This window comes from Hippoglossus hippoglossus, chromosome 6, assembly GCF_009819705.1.
Source record: "Hippoglossus hippoglossus isolate fHipHip1 chromosome 6, fHipHip1.pri, whole genome shotgun sequence".
Lineage (NCBI taxonomy): Eukaryota > Metazoa > Chordata > Actinopteri > Pleuronectiformes > Pleuronectidae > Hippoglossus > Hippoglossus hippoglossus.
The window spans coordinates 9437373-9462549 of NC_047156.1; the positions used below are offsets into that span (position 1 = coordinate 9437373).

The following is a 25177-nucleotide window of genomic DNA, read 5'->3' on the forward strand; positions in this document are numbered from 1 at the left end:
ATGGAATACTAAAGCACCAGCGAGGGCAAATCCTAAACCTTCCTCCCCCCCCCCATCTTCGTCTCTCCAAACTCTTCGGTCCTCCGCCTTAGTCCAATCCCCCTGGATCAGATGAGAAGCTACATCTCGCCTCTGAAATGCATAGCAGGATTTGTCTCAAATCTCTCTCTTTTCTGGGACGCCTGCCACTAAGTCTTTCTGTACTTGTTTGTTGTTTGTTTTTGTCTCTTTTCTTCAGTTTCAAAGCGCGGCATCCTCTTGCGGTTGTTAAATAAGCCTAACAAGTTTCCAGAAGATAGTGGAAACTTTAGTATGAAAATCCAGCCGTTTGTGCACATTTCTTTTTTTTACACTTTCACAATGTTTATCTCTTTAAGCTGCTTCTGTTAGACACGTAGTGTCGTTTGTTTCACGTCCTCTGAAATGTGGCTGTTTCATCTACAGTATTTATTTATTGTGAAAGAGGTTAGCGTGAGCCGGCCTTTAAGCAGGGGCCTTGTTTCTCGTCCCTGCCGACGGCTCGGGCCCAGCCATGCACAGCGACCCCGGCCCTTTCTGTCAGTGTAGAGTAGATCCCACTCCGTCCTGCTGATGGAACAAAGCACTACTGGAGGGGATTACTCCCTGCCTCTGGTTCACTTCAGCTCCCTAACTGCAGCACACTGCTGCTTCAGAGAGACACACTCACGCACATAATAAAATCTCAGAGCGCACAGATTCGCACTCACACACACTCTACTACCCATGTCACTGGAATTGCCAGAGCAATTATCTTGGACTGGATCAATTATGGGCATGGAATAAAAAGCAAGGGTGTGTCGGCATGTCTGCAGCGTGGAGCGGCACTGTTTGGAATGACCTGCGGACAAATTATATCCAATGAGTTATGTAAATCACCCCAGAGTAATACAAGCAGACAGTGAGTAATGCTCACAGCCCCCTCACAATGAGATTATATGAATATATTCATAGGACAACAAAAACAAAAGGAGAGTCGGGGGCAGGCATTTTACATAGTCATGAAGCCAGTTCATTTGTACTGATGACATGTCGAACCAAATGTAAAAATTCGTCATTCAGGTGTTTCCCATAGAGATGCTCCAGACTCTTGAGAAGCAGTCCTGGCCTTTATCTTTAAAGGGGCTGCAGGTTGAAGGCTGGTTGGAGTCAGGCCAGGTAGTTAATCCATTTGGGCTCCACCATGACAATATTTGTCTTGTTTTTTTTCTACTTCTCCTCCATTAGTGTGGTATGGATGTATTGGGTTAGGAGTGGAAGACAGCATGATTGATTTCATCTCCTGTCTACAGCCTGTCAGTAAAACCAAATGCTCCACATTTTAAAAGCCTCAGTGAGAGACAAGAGGTCTGAGCAATATGCACGTCTTTCATATAAATGCTCAATATTATATCGAGGATATTAATCAAGATATAACAATACACCTATTTTTTCATTTCTAAATATATCAAGATAGACCAGATGATAAGATCTATGATGTCATATTATCACGACCGATTTCATTAAAATCTGTAACCATGAAACGAGGATATTGAATTATTATCCAGTCTCACAAAAAAACATTCTGTAGTTTTTAATGTCTCCGGAAATCATTAATATTTAATCCTGCTTAATTTTTTATGGATTTAAAGAAATGTGATACAATATCTAAATTATAATATATATTACAGCTGTAATGTATAATACATAGCCTATGTTAATATTCAAACTGAATGTAGACAGGCTGAGAAAATAGGTTGAATTTCTGAAAGCATCTACAGACATGCATAACTTTCCCTTCTTCTGATGTATTCAGCCACACACACACACACACACACACACACACACACACACACACACACACACACACACACACACACACACACACACACACACACACACACACACACACACACACACACACAAACCAGTTATTAGCTCCTATTGGGAACTTCTCACGGGGGGTGCATTAATTGACATCAAAATGCCTCTGTGGAAGATTGCACAGTGACAGCCTTGATTAGAAAATGACTGACATTTTACACAGCCTTGTGTGTCCTTGAGCCCAAACCAATCCATCAGCACCTGAATACTAATACAAACTTAAGGCTGAGAGGATGAAGGAAGAGGTGTGATGGCTAATTTGAATGATGGCATTTAAAAAACGAAGAAGAAAAGTGTTTATATGCGTCTCTCGCCCTGCGAGATAGCTTTGTCCTTGGTGGCAAATAGCTATTTGTTTCTCTGAGCATGAAAGTGCTTCCTCAGCAGAAATAACCTGAATAGGGAAAAAGGCAAATGCAGCTGCGCCCGTCGCTGCCGGAGACACACATCTCAAGTTTAATTTTGCTGTATTTTTCATTTCTTACAGCATTAGTCAAGGTCAGACAGGTAGCCCGTGCATTAAACAGCTGGTGGAGGCCCTGCAGTTATTAAGAGGTGAACAAGGTCGCTCTAAGTAGGTTACATACTTAATCAAATGATATGTTTAGGAATTTGCATGCTGTGAATTTAGTTTCTGTATGCAAGAGCGTGGTCTTGAACGAGGGCGTCAATAATTTGTTAATACCAATTTTTGCATTTTTCCCATTAAAAATGCTTCATGAAAGATTCACATTTCAGAAACAGATTAGAACACTGATTATTTTCTTCTACATTTGTTAACTCGCTATCACATCTCATCGCTGCGTCTCTCAACTCTGTTCTCCAAAAGCGTGATCTTTCATTTTGAGGGCATCATTTCTTCATTTCACGGTCACATTTTGCATTGCTCTCTCTCAAAACCCTGCCCACTCTTCTCAAATAGCCACTGCTCCCATGCAAATGTGCTCCGCTCCTACTGGGAACAGTTAGTGTGCACTCACAGATACTGTTACTGCACAAAAGCCCCGTGCTTCACGGTTTGAGTCCCTCTCCTTGTGCTCGGGCTGTTTCTGTGTGATCACAAAACTTCTGCTCTCAGATTTTTGCTCTCACTCTAAATGTTTTTTGTGCTTTTCTGTCTGCACAAAAAAAAAAAAAAATGTTAATGTAGTCTCATTGAACTGGGCTCTGAGTATTTTGTGTACTTAGCTGACATCAAACAGAAATCTCAATCCAATTTGAATTCCGCCTGCAACACCAGTAAAAAGGAAAATGGCAATGAGCTTAAATGCTATCTTCGGGCGCCGTGTCCTTGTCCCCAGACATGTGGCTTCTAAGGCCGGCAACGCTGTTTAAGTATATGAATGCAAATTAAAAGCGCCTGCCCTCGGTGCCCTGTGCTCTGCAGATCCACAGCCTTGCCGTACGTCTGCTGGGTGGATGTGTACGGAGTCTGTATGGAGGTAATAAACCTAAGTGATCGAGGAGGTGATACGGGAAAAATCTGATTGAAGGAAAAGGAGAGCACATATCAAAGAAGACAGCAGCATTGTTTACAGGAGCACCTCTCTTACAGTGTTTGACACATTAGCAGGTCACAACTGCTCTGCATTGACGTCGCTGCTGACACATTGTCGAGCTCCGTATTGTCTGGAATTGGCTTCTTCAAAAATCTGTGCACATCTGCTCTGTCAATTTTTTCAAAGTTTTTTTTTCTTCTCAGCAGTTTCAGGTGCATATCACATGTTTAAATGGAAATACAAAACAAAACACTTGAGTCTCTGAATTGCATAAAGTGTTTTTCTCTCTGCTATCAAATGTTCAGGAGGATTCAGAACCCTTAACTTTTTGCAATTTATTGTGTTGTGGCTTTTTATTTCAAAATGAAAAGATTGTTTCAGTCTACACCCAGTAATCCGTAACAGTGAGAACATAACAGTGAGAACATAACAGTGAGAACATAACAGTGAGAACATAACAGTGAGAACATAACAGTGAGAACATAACAGTGAGAACATAACAGTGAGAACATAATTTTTAGGAAAGGAAGTATATTAAAGATCAAAAGCTTCTATTTAGTACTGACCATGAGACACAGAACCTGATTGTTTATGAATGTTATGATATCTAACTTATCTGGTGCAATACATTAAGACTTAAAGATCTAATATACAGGAAAAAATACCTAAAGAAGGTAAGATTGTTGGATGTAACAAATTCTCCATCGACCTCCATTATAAAACTGTGGTGAGGAACAGATCAGGTCAAAGCTCCAGAGTCCTGGAAGGAGAACCATCTCCCATCAGTCAGGCCTGGTGAAGCCACTCTAAGTAAAAGACAAATAACAGCCTACGTGGGATGTTACTGAGGTCTCTGAGAGCATGAGAAAAAAGATTCTCTGGTTTGATGAGACGAAAACTGAACACAAAGTATGTCTGTCTATCACCGGGTTAATATCCATCCCTGTGGAGGGATGTGACAGGAAGACTGGTCAGAATTGAGGGAAGGATGAATGCAGCCACAAGAAAAAAAAAAACCTCTTCTAATTGCACGCGATCAAAGACTGGGCTGATGATTCATCTTTCATCATGACAACAACTGAAACCACATAGCCAAGACAACAATGGAGTGGCTTTGGACAAGTCTCTGACTGTCCTTCGATGGCTTGGCCAAAACATCTGTGGGGAAACCCGACGCTGGCAGCTCATAGACGCTTGTTATCCAATCTGAGGGATCCTGAGAGGATCTGCCACAAAGAAGGGGGTGAACTGCCCAAATCCAGGTTTGCAAAGCTGGTAGCTACTTAACCAAGAGAACTCAAAGGTGTAATTTGTGTCAAGGACCCTCTACGAATAATTTCGTGAATGAGAGATTTCAGTTTTTAATTTAAAATCTCCTTAGACATGTTTTAACTTTGTCATTAGAGTTGTGGAGTGTAAATTAATAAGCAAATGAGCACAAATGGCAGTGTTATCCATTAAGATTTACTGAAGTTCTGAATCCTGAAGCTTCTGTAGATAAACAAGCTCTTGTTTGTTTTCAGCGAGTAAAGACTCAACGCACTTTAGTCAAAACTCGTGTGAGCCTTTCGAGACTTCATTTGTCATTCCGAGCGCACACCCGACAGTTTGACTCAAGTTTTCTCCGACACTTCAGTTGACTTTTGACAGTGTGTGTGTGGGAAAAGAAAAGCGAGAAAACAAGAACAATATTTTCCACTATTTACTCTTACACCGTCCCCTGCTGCAGATAAATGCCCTGAACTGTTTACTCCGAGGTTATCAATTATAGTTTACAAAGCTGCCACCTTTTGTCCAACCTGAATAATGCAAAATCACTGTCCCCTCAACTTGTTTACTCTAGTGGGGAGAGGCTTGTTTATTCTCTGGACAGCCTGACAGACTTTGCACAGGTGATGTCTGCAGGGGCCTCGCTCTTTAACCTGACTCCTCTGGCTTTCTGTTTGCTCTCCTGCTCGTGTTTTTCACTCCAGACAAAGGCAGCAGATTGAAGGCGGCTGTTTTCTAAAGATTTTGACGAGGTATAGCCCTTTGTTGATCGAAGTGTAGTCCAAGGCCAAACCTCATTCTACAAGACATTACTGATCACACAGAGCTCGTCGATATTACTCTGCCCAGTTGACTGGATACCGATGAAAGGGATGTTTAAAGCGCTCGTGTCAGCGCTGTGTGAAGATTGGCCTGTGTAGACATGCGATGTGGAACAATTTGTTTTTAAACCAGTTAGGTTGCTGAAGTATTTGAAGTAATTTAAACATCCTTTATTGTTTTTTCTAATTTGGTGTCAGGGCATCTCTCTTTTCAAGCACCTCACCATTGAGCAATACAGACATTCATATTTTCTCTCCTACAAGAGTGCTCCATATAGCAGAGTAATACTATATTTTATTCAGAGAGTAGCACAGCTGTTACTGTGTTGCCTTACAGTAAAAAAAAAAACAGACATTGATTTCGAGCCCCCTCCTTTGAGGAGTTAAATTTATTCCCTCCTTGTCTCCTTGGGTTTCCTCCCACATAAGGACTTGTCAAATGCACTGGAGGTTCTATATTGCCTAAAGGTGTGAATGTTACTGTGACTGTTTAATGATGACGGACTGACAACTTTTCCAAAGTTCTAGATTCATCACTGTTAGGAATGCTCTAAAAGAAAGTTATTCAAGATGGGTTCATTTTCTCAAACCTAAAACATTAAAACCTTGAATTTGAAACACACACATCTGATCATCATCGGAGACAACGTTGCTGTGTTTGCCCACGGAATGAAAAAGATCTCCACTTCTGTGAAACTATTAGAACAGACCTGCCTGAGGCTGAGCTGAGCCGAGCTGAGCAGAAAATAGCCTAATCCTTTTGGCAGCTGCAGGGAACGGACCCTTTTCAGTCCATCTGAAAACTGATATAAACCAACAAAGCAATGCACAGTGGCAGATCCTGCAGTTTAACCAGGCATAGCTTAGACATCCGTCACACCCGGTGATGTATGTTTTAACACTCCCGCTGCATATACAGCACAAACACTACATGACTGTTTGCTGTTGATGCATTCGTCCTCCGTCTGTAAACAGATATTCTCAACACCGGAATCCATCGTTCTGCTTCAAGTGTTGTTTGAGAAGGAATGTCAAGCCAGCCAAGAGAAATAATGTGCTTTTCCTTCTCATTTGCTCGTAGCTCATAGTAAAACCTACTCATGAGGTTCAGTTTACTCCTGATAAAGACGACTACTCAGCCTGTTAAAACAGTCATGTCCTCTGTGCCTCCAGGGGAGCTTTCTGAAAAATGACTAATGATGAAACCAATGTTATCTCGGTTTCATCTTGAAATTTAACTCACAGTATCGTGGAGTTTGAAAGACAGAGATATCTAGGAGAAAGGGAGCGTCTGATGAAATGCTGGTCATGTTACAGTCAGAGAAATGTCAGATCCAGTCTTTTTTGAGCTGCTTTGATTTTCAATGTCTGGATATTTCTGTCTCTGCGGTTTTGACTGTTGATTTTTTGAATCGGCCTCTCTATGACTCTCCAACTTTATAGAAGACACATAAATCAGTGGAACCCAGTTATAGTTATAGATCTTCATTGAGGGGTTACTCATGTAATCACACCCCAGGCTCTCTGTGGCTAGAGAGTTAGAGACAAAAAAAAAAACTGGTCGGCATGGGTTGCTTGTGTCTTCACTGCGAGTTTGCAACGTCAGTAGAGATTGTTGAGCGAAAAGAAAAATGAAAACTGTGAAGATTGAGTCTGATATAGATAAAACGTTATCTCCTTTTCAGAAACAGCCATTTCCACTGCAAACCTTTTGCTTCCCATAGTCCCAGCTCCCTGTCACGGTGAATTAAAAGGACATAAACACTTCGACTGCTTGGTCGGATATTCAGTAAAAGAAACAAACCAAGCTTCCCTCCTTCACTAACATCACAAATTAAATTATAGAATGAAAACAGTTATTGTTGGTTATATGGTCAAACTATAAAATGAACCATTCAGGCTGTTACTGATATAATGACCGTACACAAGGGAAATTACATAAGATTTATTTTCACAATTCAGTATCACTCTGCGTGCGAGGGGGGAAAAGTGTAATTTGCTAAAACGATACCTAGAATATATATATCTATATTAAAGCAGGCAGAAAAACACAAATCACAGCCTTCCTGATTGGTGCCTGACCACGATTCGTGAGATTGCCAGTAGCCACGAGTGCCGATCCTCGCTCCAGAGCTCCTGGGCGACTGGATCTCGGTGAAAGTGCAGTAATATCGTTCCCACACAGAGCGACATACATCCACTTAACAATAAATAAAGGCTTCTCACCAGTTTTCAAGGCCGTCGTTCTCACACTGGACTGTTTCGAAGTGGTTTGCGCAAAAAAACCAACAATAGTGAAATAAATTTGTGTGGAAAAAATGATAAAAAGAAATGCATGTAAGTTACCATGTTGCATAGCAACTCACTTACACTGCATGCAGGCAAAAAGTGAGGCATATTTCTTTGTAAGAACAATTCTTTATGAATGCTTTATAAACAAGCTTGTAAATAAAGCTTTGAACTATAATGCGTATAGACTTGCGATATTGCCAGTTATATGGTAACTGTTTAATGAAAGCAATAGCTCACTCTGGGCCATGATATATTGTGGTTCGTGTGGAGCGGATCAACGCCCCTTCTCACAACACATCTTAGCCTGGAGTGAGTTATTGCATAAGCATAATACACCCTTGTCAAATATGAGGCATTATTCTGATGTTGAAAATCTAACACTGACCCAAAAATGAAAACCGACATAAGCTGGAGTTTAGAGCTTTTCATCTACTGATCCACATCCATCAAAGTTTGATATCAAATTTTACCTCATAACTGCTTACTATGTGTCTATAGTTTATGTACTGCATGTAAATGTAAGAGTAAATATTTCGGAGTGACTTACAATTATACCGAAACTGATGCAACAATAATCAATAAGATTCTTTTGCAGTTATTCAGTGAGTGGATGAATGCTGGACGTGTCTGCTTGCATTAATAGAAAGCACAGTCACCCGTATTGACTCTGTATGGTTTGTGGTTACAGTGCATTGCATCATGCCCGGAGACATTGTGTTCAGTGTCACGGCCACATTCCCCAGTAAATGACAGGCCAATGACTTGACCAAATATGGTCCCTTGTCCTCAGCAGGAGAGATAAAGACATTACAGCGCTCCGTCCCGTTTGCGTCTCCTGATAAGATAAGGCGGGTCACATTGGCTGCAGTGAATAGAACGTGTCTGGTTCAGCAGCCTGTTATCTCAGCCTCGAGCTTTGTTGGGCTTTTCTCTCCACTGCTTGTCTTTTGGACAAATCACGTAGTTTTAACAATCCTGCAGTGCGCACACTAATGACTCATTTTCTGTGATTGTTTTTCTTCCGAGATGACGCTGTGCTATTTTTAAATGCCTTCTGTTGTCTTGTCCGCGTCGCTTTGTGCAAAACTTTAACTTTTCTTGTCAAACTACTCTTAAGCCCGGCCTCATTTGTTGTCGCTTCTGTGACCTTTTTCAATCTACTTTAGATGGATGAAGAACGGAGGCGTTCAGTCGAGTTTCTCGGAAATCATTTCATTTCATGGACATTTGACAGATAAGATTGTCGCTTCGCCATAAACCCTTTTCTGTGCTGGGGCGCGTCTGAGCCTCCTCCGATATATTAAACTGTCTTAGCTGAATTCAGTCCAGGCCAATCACTCATTCGCACACATGCACATGCAGATAGTATTCAAAACAGCGGTTTCTTGATGTGTACAGCGTCTCTATAAATGTCCTCCCCTATCTCTGACTGTGTTCACTCTGCCCGTCCTGGCTGACTCCCCCTGGTCTGAGGATATGAGCTGTGCTGTTTGACCAGAGAGCTCTTTTATGAAGCTGTGGATGAAACAATAACATGGATGCACAGACATTAGCAGCTAAAGGCATCACAGATCGCAAGACCTCTCCTCTTTTGACTCGGGCTGGTCTGTAATTTGGCTCATTGAATCACAAACAGATATTTGAATAATGTGCAGATTCAAAGCATCTTGGTTTCAGGAGTGAAAGCTGCAGGGGAGAAGGTCTTTGTTTGTTTTTTAACCAAAATCATTGAGAGTTGATGCTTGAATTTGATAGTTAATTTCTGCACATGTTGTATTCTGGACCACGTCTCTGATCTGGCTAGTCGTAACTATGCATGTTTTTGGCCCATGTGAATGTTTCCAGGTTCTGTGACAGAATATGAACCTATTAGAAATTAATTGATCTCCAAATGTTAATGTAAAGAAAGTTTAATTACTTTGATTTGCAGCAACATTTCATACTACAACAAACAAGTTCAGACCTTTGAGCATTTATCATCTTAAAGCACAGTTTCCAAGAAAAATATCTCTAATATCTCTCTAATTTGATCTTGCTCTGGATGTCTGTGCATTAGACTGGTTGTGCAGCAGTGACCCGTGGCTATATTAAATCCCAAGAGCAGGCACTTAATGTCTTGGATGTTGTCAAATATACTTTCATCTGCATTTGTTTTTCTGTTTTCTGATATCTGGTTCATTAAAATCTAAAAATGCAGCGGGTCAAGCTGTGCCAGGTCGCTCCTGATGAGCACCGATGCTCAGTTTTTTTTTCTGTGTTCAAACACCCTGGCATATCCAGCAACGCCATTAAATCGTCTCACTCGTATTTTTTTGTAAAACAGTAAAGTCACTCACTGGATCGCTGGTGTTAGCTGCATGAAGTGACTGACAGTCTCCTTTCAGCTCCCAGTCTGCAGCGTGTTGTGAGTGATTTACTCGTGGAAGAGCCTGTGGAGCCAGTCAGCCGAACGTTTGTCAGACGCGCAGTGGTGAGCTAAAGTCTAATGAGTGGGTTGGTACTCGCCTCTTAGCTGCTCTGATTCAACAATACATGCTCAGTAAAAGGTCTGCTCGCCACTTCCCATGCAGACGGAGATGTCCTGCTGTACGGAGATCGACATATCAGGAATCAAATTAACTGAAACTGGGTTGTGCCCCAAGCTTCTCTGTACTCTAGATGTTTTCTTTAATAGACAGCTAAATGAACTGATGTGTAATGAATCCCTCGTGTATATTAGGTTGTTACTGAATGTCAAGTTGCATTTTGCTCTGCATTACTTTCTCCCCTTTCAAACGCTGCTAAGAAATGGCCTCCCCGTTCAATAAATCCCAATCTAACCCCTGAGTACGTATATTGTTCTTGGGGGAGCCATCATCGCCGCCGCCATTAATACAATATGAGAGGAGCTAGTTAGCAGTAAAGCTGTGAAGTTTAACCTCACGATAGCAATGATAACATTTTAATTAGGTTTGTGATATATTGCACCCTGACATATGTTGTGCCGAGGCCCCTTCTATAGGGGCAAATCAGTCAGTGAAAAATCAGTCCTGTCAGGGCAATTGATTGCTTATGTAAAAAATCACTTTAATGCTTGTAGTGGTCCCAGATCATGTCATGAATGATTTGTTAGGAAGAAAGATTTAACAGCAAAAATGATTTTTTTTCCCACACCATCCTTTTTTTCTTCTTCTTCCTTTGACGTCATAAATAATGAGCTTTAAGACAGAAAGGAAGAAAGACAGGAAGATAGGACAAATTAGACAGAAGACAGTGGTGATCTTTTGCTAAAATGTGTCACAGTGAACAAAACTGAGAATTAGCGGGCGGGTAATATATCACAGAGACACACAGAGTCTAATCAGGATCCCAGCTGGAGGCGTAGCCGTGCTCTGACCCTGTGAAACGACTTTGTCCTCAGCCTCATCATCGGGGAGGTTGGGAGATCAAAAAAAAAAAAAGGAAGTCATTTTTTGGCTCTTCCAAAAACAAAACTGTGGATGTAATTAGCTCTGTTCCAATAACTTTCACACAGAGACGGCTGAGACACTGCAAACCTCCTAATCAGATATCTGCACTGTAATCAGGAGACAATCTTAATGACCTATGTTAAATGCCAAACACTCAATGCACTCCATCCATTTGCAGTCTGATCTCACGGCAAGTCGATGAGACACATTAATTCCTTTTTTACTAATGATTACTTTTCTCAGTTTCAATTTAGACTTTTCATCGTTGTGGATCTGTGGTGCTTTTCGGGAGTTGGGGTTTTTAAGTTTGTGAAGTCTCGGTGTGTTTGAAACCCCCGACAGCCTTCTATAGGGAACCTGTCTCTTCTCTGAAAGTCATGACTGGCTGAAGGTATTTCTGAGGGTCTGAATAGTTTATGTCCTTCAATTACACGTCACATTTCATTTGAATGTCACGTGGCTGGTGACTGTCAAAGTAAAGTTAGCTCTAGACGGGGCCAGTTCTGATTGGAAGAGCCTCCATCCTGTGAACTGAGCAGCTGGAGAAAAGAGTTCCTATATGTTTTATGAGAAACCAAAGAAAAAGTCTGTCTAGTATGTTTATTTAACAACTCTTGCAAGTACAGTATATTGACTATAGTCTCACAGGTACTGTATGTACTGCAGTACAAGTACAAGCTGTTATATCGCAGAGAAGACCTGGTCACTGATGGAAACTCATAAACATTCAGTGCTTAACTTTACTTTCAACCCCCTGAAAATGTGTTTATTGAGTTGAACAATCAAAACCTTGATGATTCTGCTTCTATTCTGTATTGATGTTGACAATTTTCCAGACCAAATGATTCTGTCTGTGTTTGTTTTAAAAGCTGTTTTTCCAATATGTCTGAACAATTGGCTGTGGACTTTCATAATTGACTTGGTCAGACACGGTCACAACAACAGGAAAATGCAGAAATCACCTGTTTTTGTTTACAGCACATCGACATAGTGTCGGCAACCTCATCACAGAGAGCGACTGACTTTTCACATTCACTCCCACTGAATCAGCACATGTCTGAAAGCAGCTTAAGTGTGTTTTGATTATTTAATTGACAAGTGCTGCAACAGAAGCCATGATCTCAAAATTTGATACAAATGTCACTTAAGTCTGATCGCTGCAAATGAACTACATAACATTACCTTTATCTATATATATCTATATAAGTATAACTATACACTATAACTAAGACAAGGCTTTCTATTCCTTTAAACACTAAAGTGCAAATGGGACTTCTGGCTCTCAACACATCTTTGAATGTGTAACTCTGTGACAGGTTTTCATCTCTGAATGTGATGCCTGTTATGCTGTGAAGAAAAAAAGAAATCGATCGGCGCTCTCTTCTTCTGTGTTCCTATAAGTCCTGAATTCTTTAACAACTTAAATAAAAAGCCTTTTATGTGAAAGGCACTTCAGGCTTCCTGGCATTTATTGTTGCAACTTACAACTGAAATTTGCTCTGGTTGTAAAAGGACCATTGGATTCATGCTTCTCTTTTGACTGTGCTGTATTTTTAGTAAAACTACATTTATATATATTGTTTAAATACTAATTTAATTACAAATTGTCATGTCCCTTTATGTTTCTTTACAATATTCCTCATCAACGTGGGTCTGTCTCTCTTTTCTCTTGGCAGACACGGGACCCGATGTGCAGGAGAAGTTGCGGCTGCAGCCAACAACGGTGTGTGTGGTGTGGGCGTGGCCTATAATGCTAAAATTGGAGGTGAGTGAAGCCGACCATCGGGATTTTTAATTTGGAAAAGTGTTTGATTTAAAATAATATCAATTGAAAACAGATTAATATTCATACAAATAAAAAAGTATATGCATAATAATATTTATGGTCAAACTAATTGATCTTTTGATTGATCCTTTTAATCTGGGACCTAAATCTGATTTGGCCAGGTCTCTTTATTTTAATATATTTCAATGGATTTTAAAGCTGATAACTGTCTTTTTTTCTTTTTGTGACTGATTTATTCTGTTGTTCAGTGCAAAGGGTAAATCGTGCTGCAGAGACAGACACACAATGAACTGTCCTTGATTCATTGCCACTGAGGAGAATAGCTTTTGATCTCTTTTTTCAATCTATTTCTATTGGAAATGAATGGATAGTTGCTTCATATTGTGTGTGTGTGTGTGTGTGTGTGTGTGTGTGTGTGTGTGTGTGTGTGTGTGTGTGTGTGTGTGTGTGTGTGTGTGTACCTGTGACTCAACATAGAGTGCTTTCAAAATCAATTCATTCCCCTTTGCTTCGTTCCCATTTAGTTCCGTCGCGTTCTTCTGCTAAAGTAACGAAAAGTAATTTTTCTCCCTCATCAATCGCATCAATATTTGATCATGACATAAACCTCACTGCAGCCCTTCCCTGATCTGGGTCTTACGACCGCAGAGGTCTGACGGAAAACTCTCCTCAGTTAAAGTTTACCAAAAATAGCACCTAAAGAATTCTCGGTCCATGAGAAACAAGTTTCACTGGTCTGGTGAAACCAAGATTAAACGGTTTGCCCTCAATTCTAAGTGTCATGTCTGGAGGAAACCAAACCACTGAGCTCTTGGGAAATTTCAGTGGAGCAGAATTATTATTTTTTTAGCCTTCCTCAGATCTGTGCCTCGACACATCGTGTCTCTGAGGCGGTTGCTTTGACCTCCTGGTTTGGTTTTTCCTCTGATGTGAACAGTCGGACCTGATTGAGTTCCAAATTCCGTCCTATCTAATGAGTTTAGCTCAGGTGGAGGAGGTGTAGAAACGTCTCAGAGATGCTCCAGTGAATCTGGAGGCACCCGAGCTAAATATGTCACAGCGAAGTGTCTGAATGCAATTTAGCTTTGTCATTACGGACTGCTGAGAGTCGATTGACGGGGGATTTTGTTTTCATTTTAAAGGCTTTTGCACATCAAAGGCAACATGAATAAACAACATGCAATAGGGGAATTGCTATGTGCCTGACTATTCACATTAAGTGTGATGCGATCTAGTGAATACAAGAGGGATGAAAAAAAAATCACGCCTGATGGATTCAACATGAAGCGTTGATGATTTAGGTCTTCTTCTAATTCATAAAAAGGGAAAAAGATGAAATACCGGCTACAATATTTAAAATGGGCAAAGAATTGTTGAGTTTGACTGTTTGGTTCTGGAGCTTAAACACCACCACAGCCGCTTCAGGATGGATTTAATGAGTTTCTTCTGTATTTAATTTGATTTTTGTTTGTAAACACATTCTGCTCTGCACATTGGGTCCATTCATTTTCTTTGCCTGTTATTCGAGTTTAGCTTCAACTCGGCTACATCGTATCCATTCAAAGACAAAAATAACTGAGCAATGGCTCAAGATAAATATATTTAATAAATAAACAAATAAACTTTAACTCAATCTATATCAGATTGGATAGAGGAGGACGTTCTTCTCCTGCTGCTTCAAAATGTGATGTTGTCAACAATATGCTTTCTGATTTGTTAGATGTGAACTTGTTGGAAGCAAAACCTTGGAAAAATCTTTCCAAAAAACTAGAAGTCACGATATCGCTCAGCACTATCACTGAGGTGAAAGCTCGCATTGACTGAATACAAGAATTTTAATAACGTGTAAATTAATTGACAATAAAGCCTTTCGATTGTGCAAAGACCTTCAGGCTGCATCATAACAAAATGTGAAAAAAGTGAAATGTTATGAAAATGAACTGTGAGCATCTACCTTTCTTGGCATCACGATATTAACAATCAAAAAGAGTTAAACGCCTCATTATTGAGACCCCATCACATAAAAACATGTTTACGATCGTGATGGGGTGAATCTGAATCTCACCCCACCTTCATTTAAACCTTTCTTCTACTTCTTTTCTTCCAATTAGAGAAAACAAAGCTCTGCTTTGTTGTGACCTCGTTGACAAGGGAGCGACATAAATTAAATGTATTGATGCCAAGAAAACAGCAACCCAGTGAACATCTGTTCATAGCATCTGCTGGAAAACTTGGTCATAATGAGACTGTCAGGGCAGAATCTTGTTTAAACAATAATAAAGCGATCAGCATGTGCAGAGGTGAACAAAGGAAGAAGATATGTAGAGGTTCTTCTAAATTAAACCTGTGATCACAAACTAAATCTGGAAGGGTTTTCTTTTCCTTTTTTTACCAATATTTTTTCTGCACTTGATAAAGTATTCCAAAGAAGCTTTTTGTAACTTTTGTCTCCAAACGATCTGTCAAAGACACGGCGGCAGCCAACAAGACTCGACGTGGCCCGTGGAGCCCCGAGAAGTCTCGTTCACAGATGTTACTCATAACTCTCCTTCTTTGTATTCATTACCATCCATCTCCCGACGGAGCGCCGCTCTCGTAAATTACTCCGCTGTGAATCTGTTCACGTCATGGGGTCAGTGAATTGTTTATAAACAGCTGTGATTCGCTTCCAAGTGCCGGCGCTACGTGTGTATACCGGCGCTTATGTTTGTGGGGAAGCCTAAATGTGCGTCTCCTCACTGAGAGGTGATTAGTGATTTGTATTTAAACCCTGTAATTGACCCTACTTGGCTCACTCTGTGCTTCCCTCCACCCACTGTACCTGTTTCCCTCTGCCAGGCTCACAGAGCTGCATCTCTACCTGCTCCCTCTGACTCACGGAGCAGCAGGGAGCTGGCACAGCAGCGTCTTAATAAGGAAACGTCAAACTGCAGGAGGCTGATGAGAATAGTTACGACGGTGATTATCGTTACTGCTGCAATACAGCGCCCACATAATGACCACCGAGCAAACCCTGTGCTTTATGTCGGATGTTTACCTCAGTAAAGTTTATTTTTTTGTGGCTACTCAGTATTCAAGCCTGTGTTATTTTGAATCTCCCCACGCCAGCTGAGTAATTCCTGCTTTGGCTGCATCCCCACTGGCTTGTGTTTGCGCCTGCTGGGCAGGTTGTGTAGAATGGATTATTGAAGTCTCAACGTGGACGTCGTCAGTTGTGTTGTTGCCTCCGCAGTCCCGGGGTCCTCTCCTCCAGTAATGGAGCTTATTTGATGGTGGATCATTTCATGCCTCTCTACAGTCATTAATGTTCAGGGGAGTGATCTGAGGCCGCTCACTTCAAAGGCTCAGGCGGGGCTGCGTTCAGGTACGATGAAAGGTGATATTTGGTATAAACCCTGTGGACACCAGTCAGTTAACAGCTCTGTAAACTCTCAGCTCATTTATATCTCTGTGTGTGTGTGTGTGTGTGTGTGTGCGTGCGTGCGTGCGTGCGTTCTCTCCTCTGCAGTCTGTTAGTTTGTCTACTTGTCCTTTCCTGTGTGTTTGGGTGGTCAGAGTCGTGGGTGAAGCTTTCTACTCTAAAGTCTAAACTAAAATGGAAAGTCTCTGAAGTCTGTCTTTTTCTGTGAAGTCCTTTGTTCCGCCTGTTTTTCTGTTTTGTTTTGGGGCTTTTTTGTGTGTAGCTGAAGATAATAAGGGAACTTGCAGTCCAACCAATTTATGTCAACTTTTCTTTTCTTTGTCACTTGCACTGTTTTGTCACCTCTCCACCCATCCGGGGCGAAACTTCAATTGCCCGCCGTCTCTTTACCATCTGTCATTCTGTCACTTTGCGCTTCTCTAGTTCGCTGATCTAATCTGCGCTGCAATGCGTGTTTGTTTTCCAGGAGTTCGTATGTTGGATGGGGAGGTGACAGACATGGTTGAGGCTCATTCCCTTAGCCTCAATCCGCAGCACATCCACATTTACAGCGCCAGCTGGGGCCCGGAAGATGATGGCAAGTCGCTGGACGGCCCTGCCAAGCTGGCCAAGGAGGCTTTTCTCCAGGGAATCACCAAGGTCAGTCAGAGCATAGGTTTGGACTTTAAAGCTTTATATCCTCTCTGTTTTATAGTACCAGTGTTTAACTTCCATCCACTCTTTAAAGAAGTACTTTGACATTTTGGGAGATGTACTTATTTTCTTTCTTTTTGAGAGTAGATGAGAAGATTTAAGCTACATCCAGTAGCTTGGCTCAGTATAATGACTTGGAAACTGGAAGGAACAATTAGCCTGGCTATGTCCAAAGGTTACGTACCAGCACCTGTAAAGCTCACAAATTAACACATTATATTGTGTTTGTATAATGCAGTCAAAAACCAATGAATGACAAGTTATGGTCTCACGTGATGCCTGATGGTTTCTTTTCTATTGTTGTTTCAAAGTCGGTTTCTCCTTCAGTGTTTGTGGTGTCTTTGCCCTCTTTGGTTGAGGTGAGGACGTGGGTTAGTTTGGGGTTCGACATAACAGAGTTAACTGGTTTGGGTTAAAGATCAGGTTTAGCTCAGCTTAATGTAGGGAGAAACATATATTAATGGGGAAACAGATTTTCACACATCAGGTAACTTCCTGGAGTCTCCAGTGACATCGAGCACTGGCCCCAGCCAACAACGTATAAACACACAGTCCTTTAAAATGAAACTTTTGTTTGTCAAATGAAATATGACAAGTTCATCAATGAGCCTTCGAGCTGCTGGTGCACGGAGCCCAACAAGCTGTTTCCCTCAGTGTTCAGTCTCTCTGTTAAGATAAGTTAACCATCTGCTGGCTCCAGCTTTGTATTTACCTTACAGACAAGGGAGCGGTATCAAACCTTCTCTTCTAACATATGTCCCAAAACGCCAAACTTTTCCTTTAAACTCCATATAAAGTAAAGTGTTTGAATAAAAGCGGCTGGTGTTCAACAGCATACAATATTAGGTCATTTATTACGTCTATTACGCAAAAAAATCTCTTTGTGTGGAATGCATTGATGCATCGCACTGTTTACTTTAATCCCCGATGATGGGGGGAACAGAACACGATCTAAAAGCGAGAACATAATCAACCAAAGTGTGGGAGTGTTTTAAACAAGAGACCTAATAAAACGGTGCACTGCACTCTGTAAAACTGAGAGGAACCCTGCACCCTGTCCTGTACACAAACTTTACTACATGGACAGCGTGTCGGTCGTGTGGACCTTCATCAGGTAAACAGTGAGACGAAGGACATTCAAACACATATATAGGCTACACCTCCTTGAAAGCGGCCAATCAGAGAGAAGAAACGATCGGGCTCTCAGACCCACAGTCTGTTTGCATTTAGCTCATTAGAAGAGACGACACCAAAGCTCATTAACTCAAGGCTTCAATACCCGGGTGAGTAGAAACATGAAAACATTAGTCTACATGACTACATGACTAACCCTAACCCTAAAACTACACGATAGGGGGAAAAACGGTTATAGATTTTTCCTATCATGTAGATTTCTTTCTTGTTATGTGAATCTAATGGGTTTTATCGTGGCAATATATTATTCTAAAATGCCTTTCCCCTCTTTCTAATTATGTGCTTTTTCCACATTATAGTGTGATGACTCTCAATTTTTGATTTGCTTCTTAGTTATCCACTAAAGTTTTCATCTTTCTACCTTGAGTTGATTAGTCGTCTCTTCTAATGAGCTAAATGCAAACAGACCGTGGGTCTGAGAGCCTGATAGTTTCTTCTCTCTGATTGGCCGCTTTCAAGGAGGTGTAGCTTATATATGTTTGACACTTATTGGTAAGTCCACCAGAAAGTTAATTAACTACTCAGAAAATATCAATAATTATTGTGAGATTAATAAATAAAGAATCATTGTTAGTTGCAGCCCTCTGCAATATTAGTGTTGTGAATATTTTCCACCATCCTACTGTCTCAATATGTAATGGAGGTTCTCTCTCTGAGATGTAGCTCTGCTACAGTGAAGGACAAACCCAAGGAGAGTTTGGTAATTGCCCTCTGACTAGTCCTTCAGAGATGGATCGAGTAAGACATTAAAGAGTATGACATTTTATCTAAGGCTAATATCATCATCTCTCATGTGTCAGAATCGCTACATCAAAAGACGTCAGCTGAATCATGAACGTGAGATGAGAGAAAGCAGAAACAGAGCAGCCGTCACTGGGGCAGAGCAGCAGTCAGACTCAAAGGCCACGCTAACTGGCACATTAATGAATGAAACTGCTAATTTCTGGTGGAGCAGAATTATTCATGTATCACACTCCATGTGAAAATGCACCGCTTATCCTAGTGAGGAAAATCTGCCTGACAGCAGCACAACGGGTCCTTTTTTGATTCAGCGCGAGTTCCCCTGACAGTGAGATAACCCTCAGCAATGAAGGGCTGTTGCCTCCGTAACCTGCAGCAAAGTCAGTGTCAGGTCATAAATTGGGCTGGAAGGTTTCAGCGTATTAGCCACAGCCCGCGAGGCTCCGGTGTTGATGCAGTGCGGCGCAGGCAGCAGCGAGCGTCCAGGAGAAGCATTTTTATTTCAACTTTGTCAAGGCTGTCACATCACCAACACTGGAAGGGATGATGTGACAGGAACAAATCCACAGTTCAAGTCGTACTTCATTTCTGGAATCGTTTTGGGGGGGGGAGAGAAAAATGTTCCCACTCAAACTTCATGACAGCTCAATCATGGTTTAATCAAAATAGTCATGTGACATGTAGTTGTAAAATGATTAAGATGTGTATATATATCTCACCCCTTTGTGTTTGTTTGTCTGTTAGTTTGTTTTTGGGTTGGTTGGTAAGTTGGTGGGTTGTTTTTTTGTTTTCATGGTTGGTTAGTTGGTTTAATGGCTCTTTGGTTGGTTGGTTGGTTGGATGATTGATAAAGCAAAAGCTGGGTGGACACCGGCCAAAAAAGAAACCTTTAAATTTTGCCTTGGTTCAAATATTCCTGGGATTAATGCAGAGATCTTGATTTAAAAGAAAGTGAGGCCGGGGAGGTGTGCACTCTACTAAAGTGCCATTGAAGTTATGAATTGAAAAATCAGTAAAGTCGTCAACCTTCTTTGGTGACAGCAGGTTGGTGTACTGTGGTTTTATTCCAAACACACAGTCTGAAAACAAGTTGTCATTTTTGTGTATCTGTGGGTGAAATGCTTGCATCTCCTTCTCTCACCTTATTAGTTTCTTTCTTGCCATCAAGAGGATGTAAGAGAGGTGCCTCCACCTTCTTTTATCGCTTCCCATCACCCTACGTGCTCCTCGGTGCCTTGTTTCGTTCTCTAGAATTAATATGTTATCCGCCCACTTTGGTTCAAACTGCAGCAAAAGTGTAAGAAAAGTATTTTAATCTTTCATTTTCATTCCGAGCATCACTGTGTCTGCATCGCTGCTTTCACGTCTTTATTCGTTTTATTAACTTTTGAATGACAGGATGTGATGAGTGCTGAATAGAAATGCGAGTTGTGAATAAATTATATTAAAACCGATGTTGTTTTATTTGGAGCATTTCATAAAACACAAAAGTGTTTTTTTCCAAATAGCAGATCAAAGAATAAGAGATAATGAGCTCTAACAAACAAGAAAAAGATTTTCTTGCAAAATTTATAAATTTACAGGAAGAAAGTGAGAAAAGAAGAAGAAAACATGACAGTAGGTAGAAAATAATTACTAATAAGTCTCTAAGACTTATATACGCTGAAGTCCTTCTGGCACCAGGGGCTGTTTCAGAGCTGAGGAGCCCTGACAGCAGATGCCCTGCTGCCCTTTTTCTCCGTCTGCAGCGCGGCCCCCCCGAGACGGTCAGCAGCAACTGGTCAGCAGACCCCAGGCTACAATCTGCAGCATGGTGAGAGAAAGGTCATCCGTGTGGGGGGCAGACCAGACCATGCCTTAAAAATAAGCAGTGAAACTCAAAAATCAATTCTAAAGGCCATAGGTAAAGAATGCAGGGAGGACAAAACCAAGAAAATGTGCACTTCTTCTTCCACAACTTGTGAGCACTACGAGAGCCGTGTTGTTGTTCAGGCTGAGAGACGCACATCGATTTCCATGAAGAATGAAGAGTTACAATAATCTAATCACCTGGAGACAAATGCATGAAAAAGGTTTTGTGTGTCTTGGAATGAAAGGAACAATCTTTGCAACGCTCCTTAGTTGACAAATGACACCCCTGGTTACTGTAATAAAATGGTTCAGTGCAGTTTTTTCCCCGAGTCATAAACCACCCTGTGATTTCTTGCCTCCTGTTGACTGTGCAGAGCCAACTGGACTAAATGTATGTCCCATGTATTTGGTTTATTTCAGGAGCATGCAGTCTCACTGCCAGATGTCATGATGTCATTTATCAGACCCCTAAATTATATTCAGCTTGGGTAGATTCTGTAATTACATTTCTTCTATTTGTTATCTGATGCTCTGCCGCAATAATTCCCCTGTCGTTATGATGTATTAATAAGAGCTGTGCCTACAGCAGCTCAGTATTTCTGGAAGAAAGCACATAAATGACAAAGCGTTTAAGAAGTGAGACCAACGTCTTTGTCAAAGCCAATTTTTCACACTTAGCACAGTATTTATTACTTTTCTCTCTCTCTTAATACACGTGGATCACAACTGTATGAACGCACTGTGTGTTTCTGTACGTCACAGGGACGCGGTGGACTGGGCTCCATCTTCGTGTGGGCCTCTGGTAACGGTGGCCGCGAGCAGGACAGCTGCAACTGCGACGGCTACACAAACAGCATTTACACCCTGTCCATCAGCAGCACCACGCAGTCCGGCAACGTGCCGTGGTACAGCGAACCCTGCTCCTCCACGCTCGCTTCCACCTTCAGCTCCGGAAACCCGGGGGAGAAACAGATAGTGGGTGCACACACACACACACACACACACACACACACACACACACACACACACACACACACACACACACACACACACACACACACACACACTGAACATATCAGCTCTTGTGGAGGATTGTTCTTATTCTTCGTATCCTGAGCACACTGAAAATATCAGCACCACAAAAATAGCAGACAAATCCTGCACACTGTCAAAGTTTTTTCTTGGCAATGTTTCGCTGTGAGACCTTCATCTGGCAAATAGTTTGTGACAAGGAGAAGTCGTCTTTAATAATTTTAACCATGCAAGCATTTCCCTGCATGCAATGACTAACAATACAAATAATAACTGCATTTTCAAAACAATAAATTCCCAAATATGTTTTGGTTTGTATTTGTATATGAGCCTGTAGGGATTTGAGCCTCTCACAGATATATTGGTATTTATGTTGTATTTTACAGAGTAAACAATGCAGAAAAGATGAGGATTTACGTTTACAAGTAAAAAAAAATATTTTCTTAATTCAGTTCTCAATATTTGGTTGTATTTGTGTTTTCTTTTTAATCTTGGTTATATATAATAAAGTTATGGTAAAACTGTAAAATATCAAACCTCAATCACGACACTTTGTCATATGGATTTGTTTTTGTACATTGATTTCTGCATTGGCCCCAAAAGCCCATATATCTGTGTGACTCTAGTAGAGATACACTTACAGAGCGTATGTGATACAACATCCATTTATAAATAGATCCTTCATAATAAATACAACAAGACTCAAAGTTCAGTAGGAGCAAACACAACACAAGTTATGTAACCACACTCAGTTCTCCCACTTTTCTATCAAGACTGCACACATCCTTATTTTCTATGTCCTCATAAATGGATCCTTTTGTGTCACACTTTGAATTGTCATCCGATAGATGTTGATGCTGGAACATCCACAATATCCCTGTTCAACTGTACGTACACAAATAATCCTGTTTCTCTCAAATCAGAAATAAGCATCCGACTGTCAGAATCACAGTGACTGATGTGTGACAGCGAGCGAAGCTGACAAACAGCGAGATGTCACAGGCTTCCTTCACGCTGCGTGTCAGCTGAATAAAGACTTGCCTCCGGGACATAGAATAACATTAAACAACCACAAAACTGCCATTACCTCCGAAATGCTCCAGAGGCGTGCTGCAGGCGGCACAGCGCAACTCATCAAATGGGCCAAATTGAAGTCATTTTAAAATATACCACAGCAGCGGCTTTGTATTGAGGCTTTAGCAACCAGAGGCTGCTATTTGTTGCATCAGCAAATTCTTGCAGTTTTCCTTTGTCCAAAACTTCTCTTTATGTTCACTTTGTCTGCTTTTTGTGTGCGCTACATTTGTTTGTCTGTCAAATCCCAAGCAGTGCAGGCTTTTGAAAAAAGTCCAACATGGACTGACAAGTAGCTCATTTGGACGGATATGGAAGCTTGGGTCCCTCGAGGTCACAGATTTTACCAACGAGACAAAACTAAAGTTAATGGCCATGTGTCTGTGTGGGTGGGTGTGTGTGTGTGTTAGTGTCTGTGTGTTAGTGTGCGTGCAGCAATTAAATGATCTGGTGTTCACAGTCCTAGAAAGAAGAAAATGTAGCTGTTTGCAAATGACAAAACTCACTAATTGCCCATCATGCTTTGTGCACAACAGAAATTCAAACACAATTAATATGTATGTGTCTATATATATATACTCTATATTAGAGCTGACCGATGTGGATTTGCCATTAATGATCGGCTGATATGTATTTATTAAAACAATTTACAATAATTCCTAAGATGTGGTTGTGGGCGTGGAGGCGGCTCAGAGAGCAGCTCCAGCTGAACCAGGAGTCAGTGCCGCTGATGGCTGTTATCTGATTACTCTTCAGTTCATGTAATTTCATTTTTATGAAACTGAGAGAAGCAGAAAATCCTCACATTTGAGAAGCTGGAGCCATGAAATATTTGTACTTTTCCTGATAAATAATTTCACTGATAGCTGCAATATTAAAAGTGATGACAACTGCCGACAACAATACAACAATGGGGGGAAGAAATGACAGAAATATGACTTGTCTTTGTGTTATTTGATCCATTTCTGAGATCTAAGAGTTGGCCGGTGCAGACACATGTCCTCTCGCTGTTTACGCCTCTGACACGTAGACATGTGATGATGACCATTAGCGCCACAATCTGTCAGACCAAAAGTTACAAACCAAGAATATGTCCCCGGCACTCGCCGCTCACCGTGCCCTCTGGCTCCTTTCTCATTTCTGACGTGTCCTCGTCGTGACCCACACAGGCCTCATTAACTCTCTGGCACTGCCACAGACGGAATCGTACCCAGAGCGCTAACACACTGCGTCTCACCGCTGCCCGTCCTGGCCGGGCTGAGTTGGCTGACATTCACTGCCCCAGCTGTGACCCTCTGGCAGCGATCCACATCCTTCAGACTACACCTACCTGCTCCTCCTCCTCCTCTCCTCCTCCTCCTCTTGCCACATCCCATCGCTGCAGGCACAGCTCCCATTGTCCCGAGCCTTCCTCTGACTTAACCCTGAACCTCTCTCAGCGTGAATCTCCCCCATGCTGCTGAAGTACGAAAAACCCATCGTGTCATGTTAACCGTGTTTCTCTGTGCTCTTCTCTCCCGTCTCCCGTCTCCTAGGTGACCACGGACCTCAGGCAGAAATGCACAGACTCTCACACGGGGACGTCTGCCTCAGCCCCACTGGCTGCTGGGATCATCGCTCTGGCTCTGGAGGCCAAGTGAGTGAGGACAGTCTCCTATAACAAACAATAGCCCTTTTCTTAAATGCTTTTACATTTGAAAACCATAAGAAGGGTTTTATTTACAAACTCACAAAGCTGCATTCAGGTTTAAATAAATGAGGGTTAGTGTCAGGGTCCTGAGAACCACTCATTCAAATCACTTCCTGGGGTCCTGAGCAACACAGCCGGCCAGTTTGAAGTTGAGCGGATGAACGGCTGTCGAAGACAAACAGAAAGACACATTTCTGGAGGCGCGTGTTTGTGTTTACGCGCGTGCACCCAGCGCCGGGAATTGGCGCTGGGTCCAGAATTTTTTTTTTTCCTCAGAAAATAAAGCTTTGGATAATCAGTTAATTAGAACGACGAAACTGCAGCTGCAGCCAACACAGATGTCTGAATACCTGTGGGGCGGCCGATGAAGATTTTCACTGTCTGTCATTATTGGTCACGCCGGACCCTCCAGGTGGTTTCTGCCAGCAGCTCTGACGTGTCCTCCGTTATCTTTGGTCATATCATGTCTGCGTGTTATGTCCTC

At 41.6% G+C, this 25177-nt stretch overlaps 1 protein-coding gene across 1 annotated transcript in view; it reads left to right on the plus strand.

Annotated features, from left to right (window-relative positions):
- furinb (furin (paired basic amino acid cleaving enzyme) b) overlaps window positions 1-25177 on the plus strand; it is an 85120-nt gene that overhangs the window by 53923 nt on the left and 6020 nt on the right. Inside the window, exons 7-10 of the mRNA XM_034587485.1 lie at window positions 12888-12976; window positions 16885-17057; window positions 21660-21872; window positions 24539-24639. Coding sequence (XP_034443376.1) covers window positions 12888-12976; window positions 16885-17057; window positions 21660-21872; window positions 24539-24639 — 576 coding nt within the window. The remainder of the gene's footprint in view (window positions 1-12887; window positions 12977-16884; window positions 17058-21659; window positions 21873-24538; window positions 24640-25177) is intronic.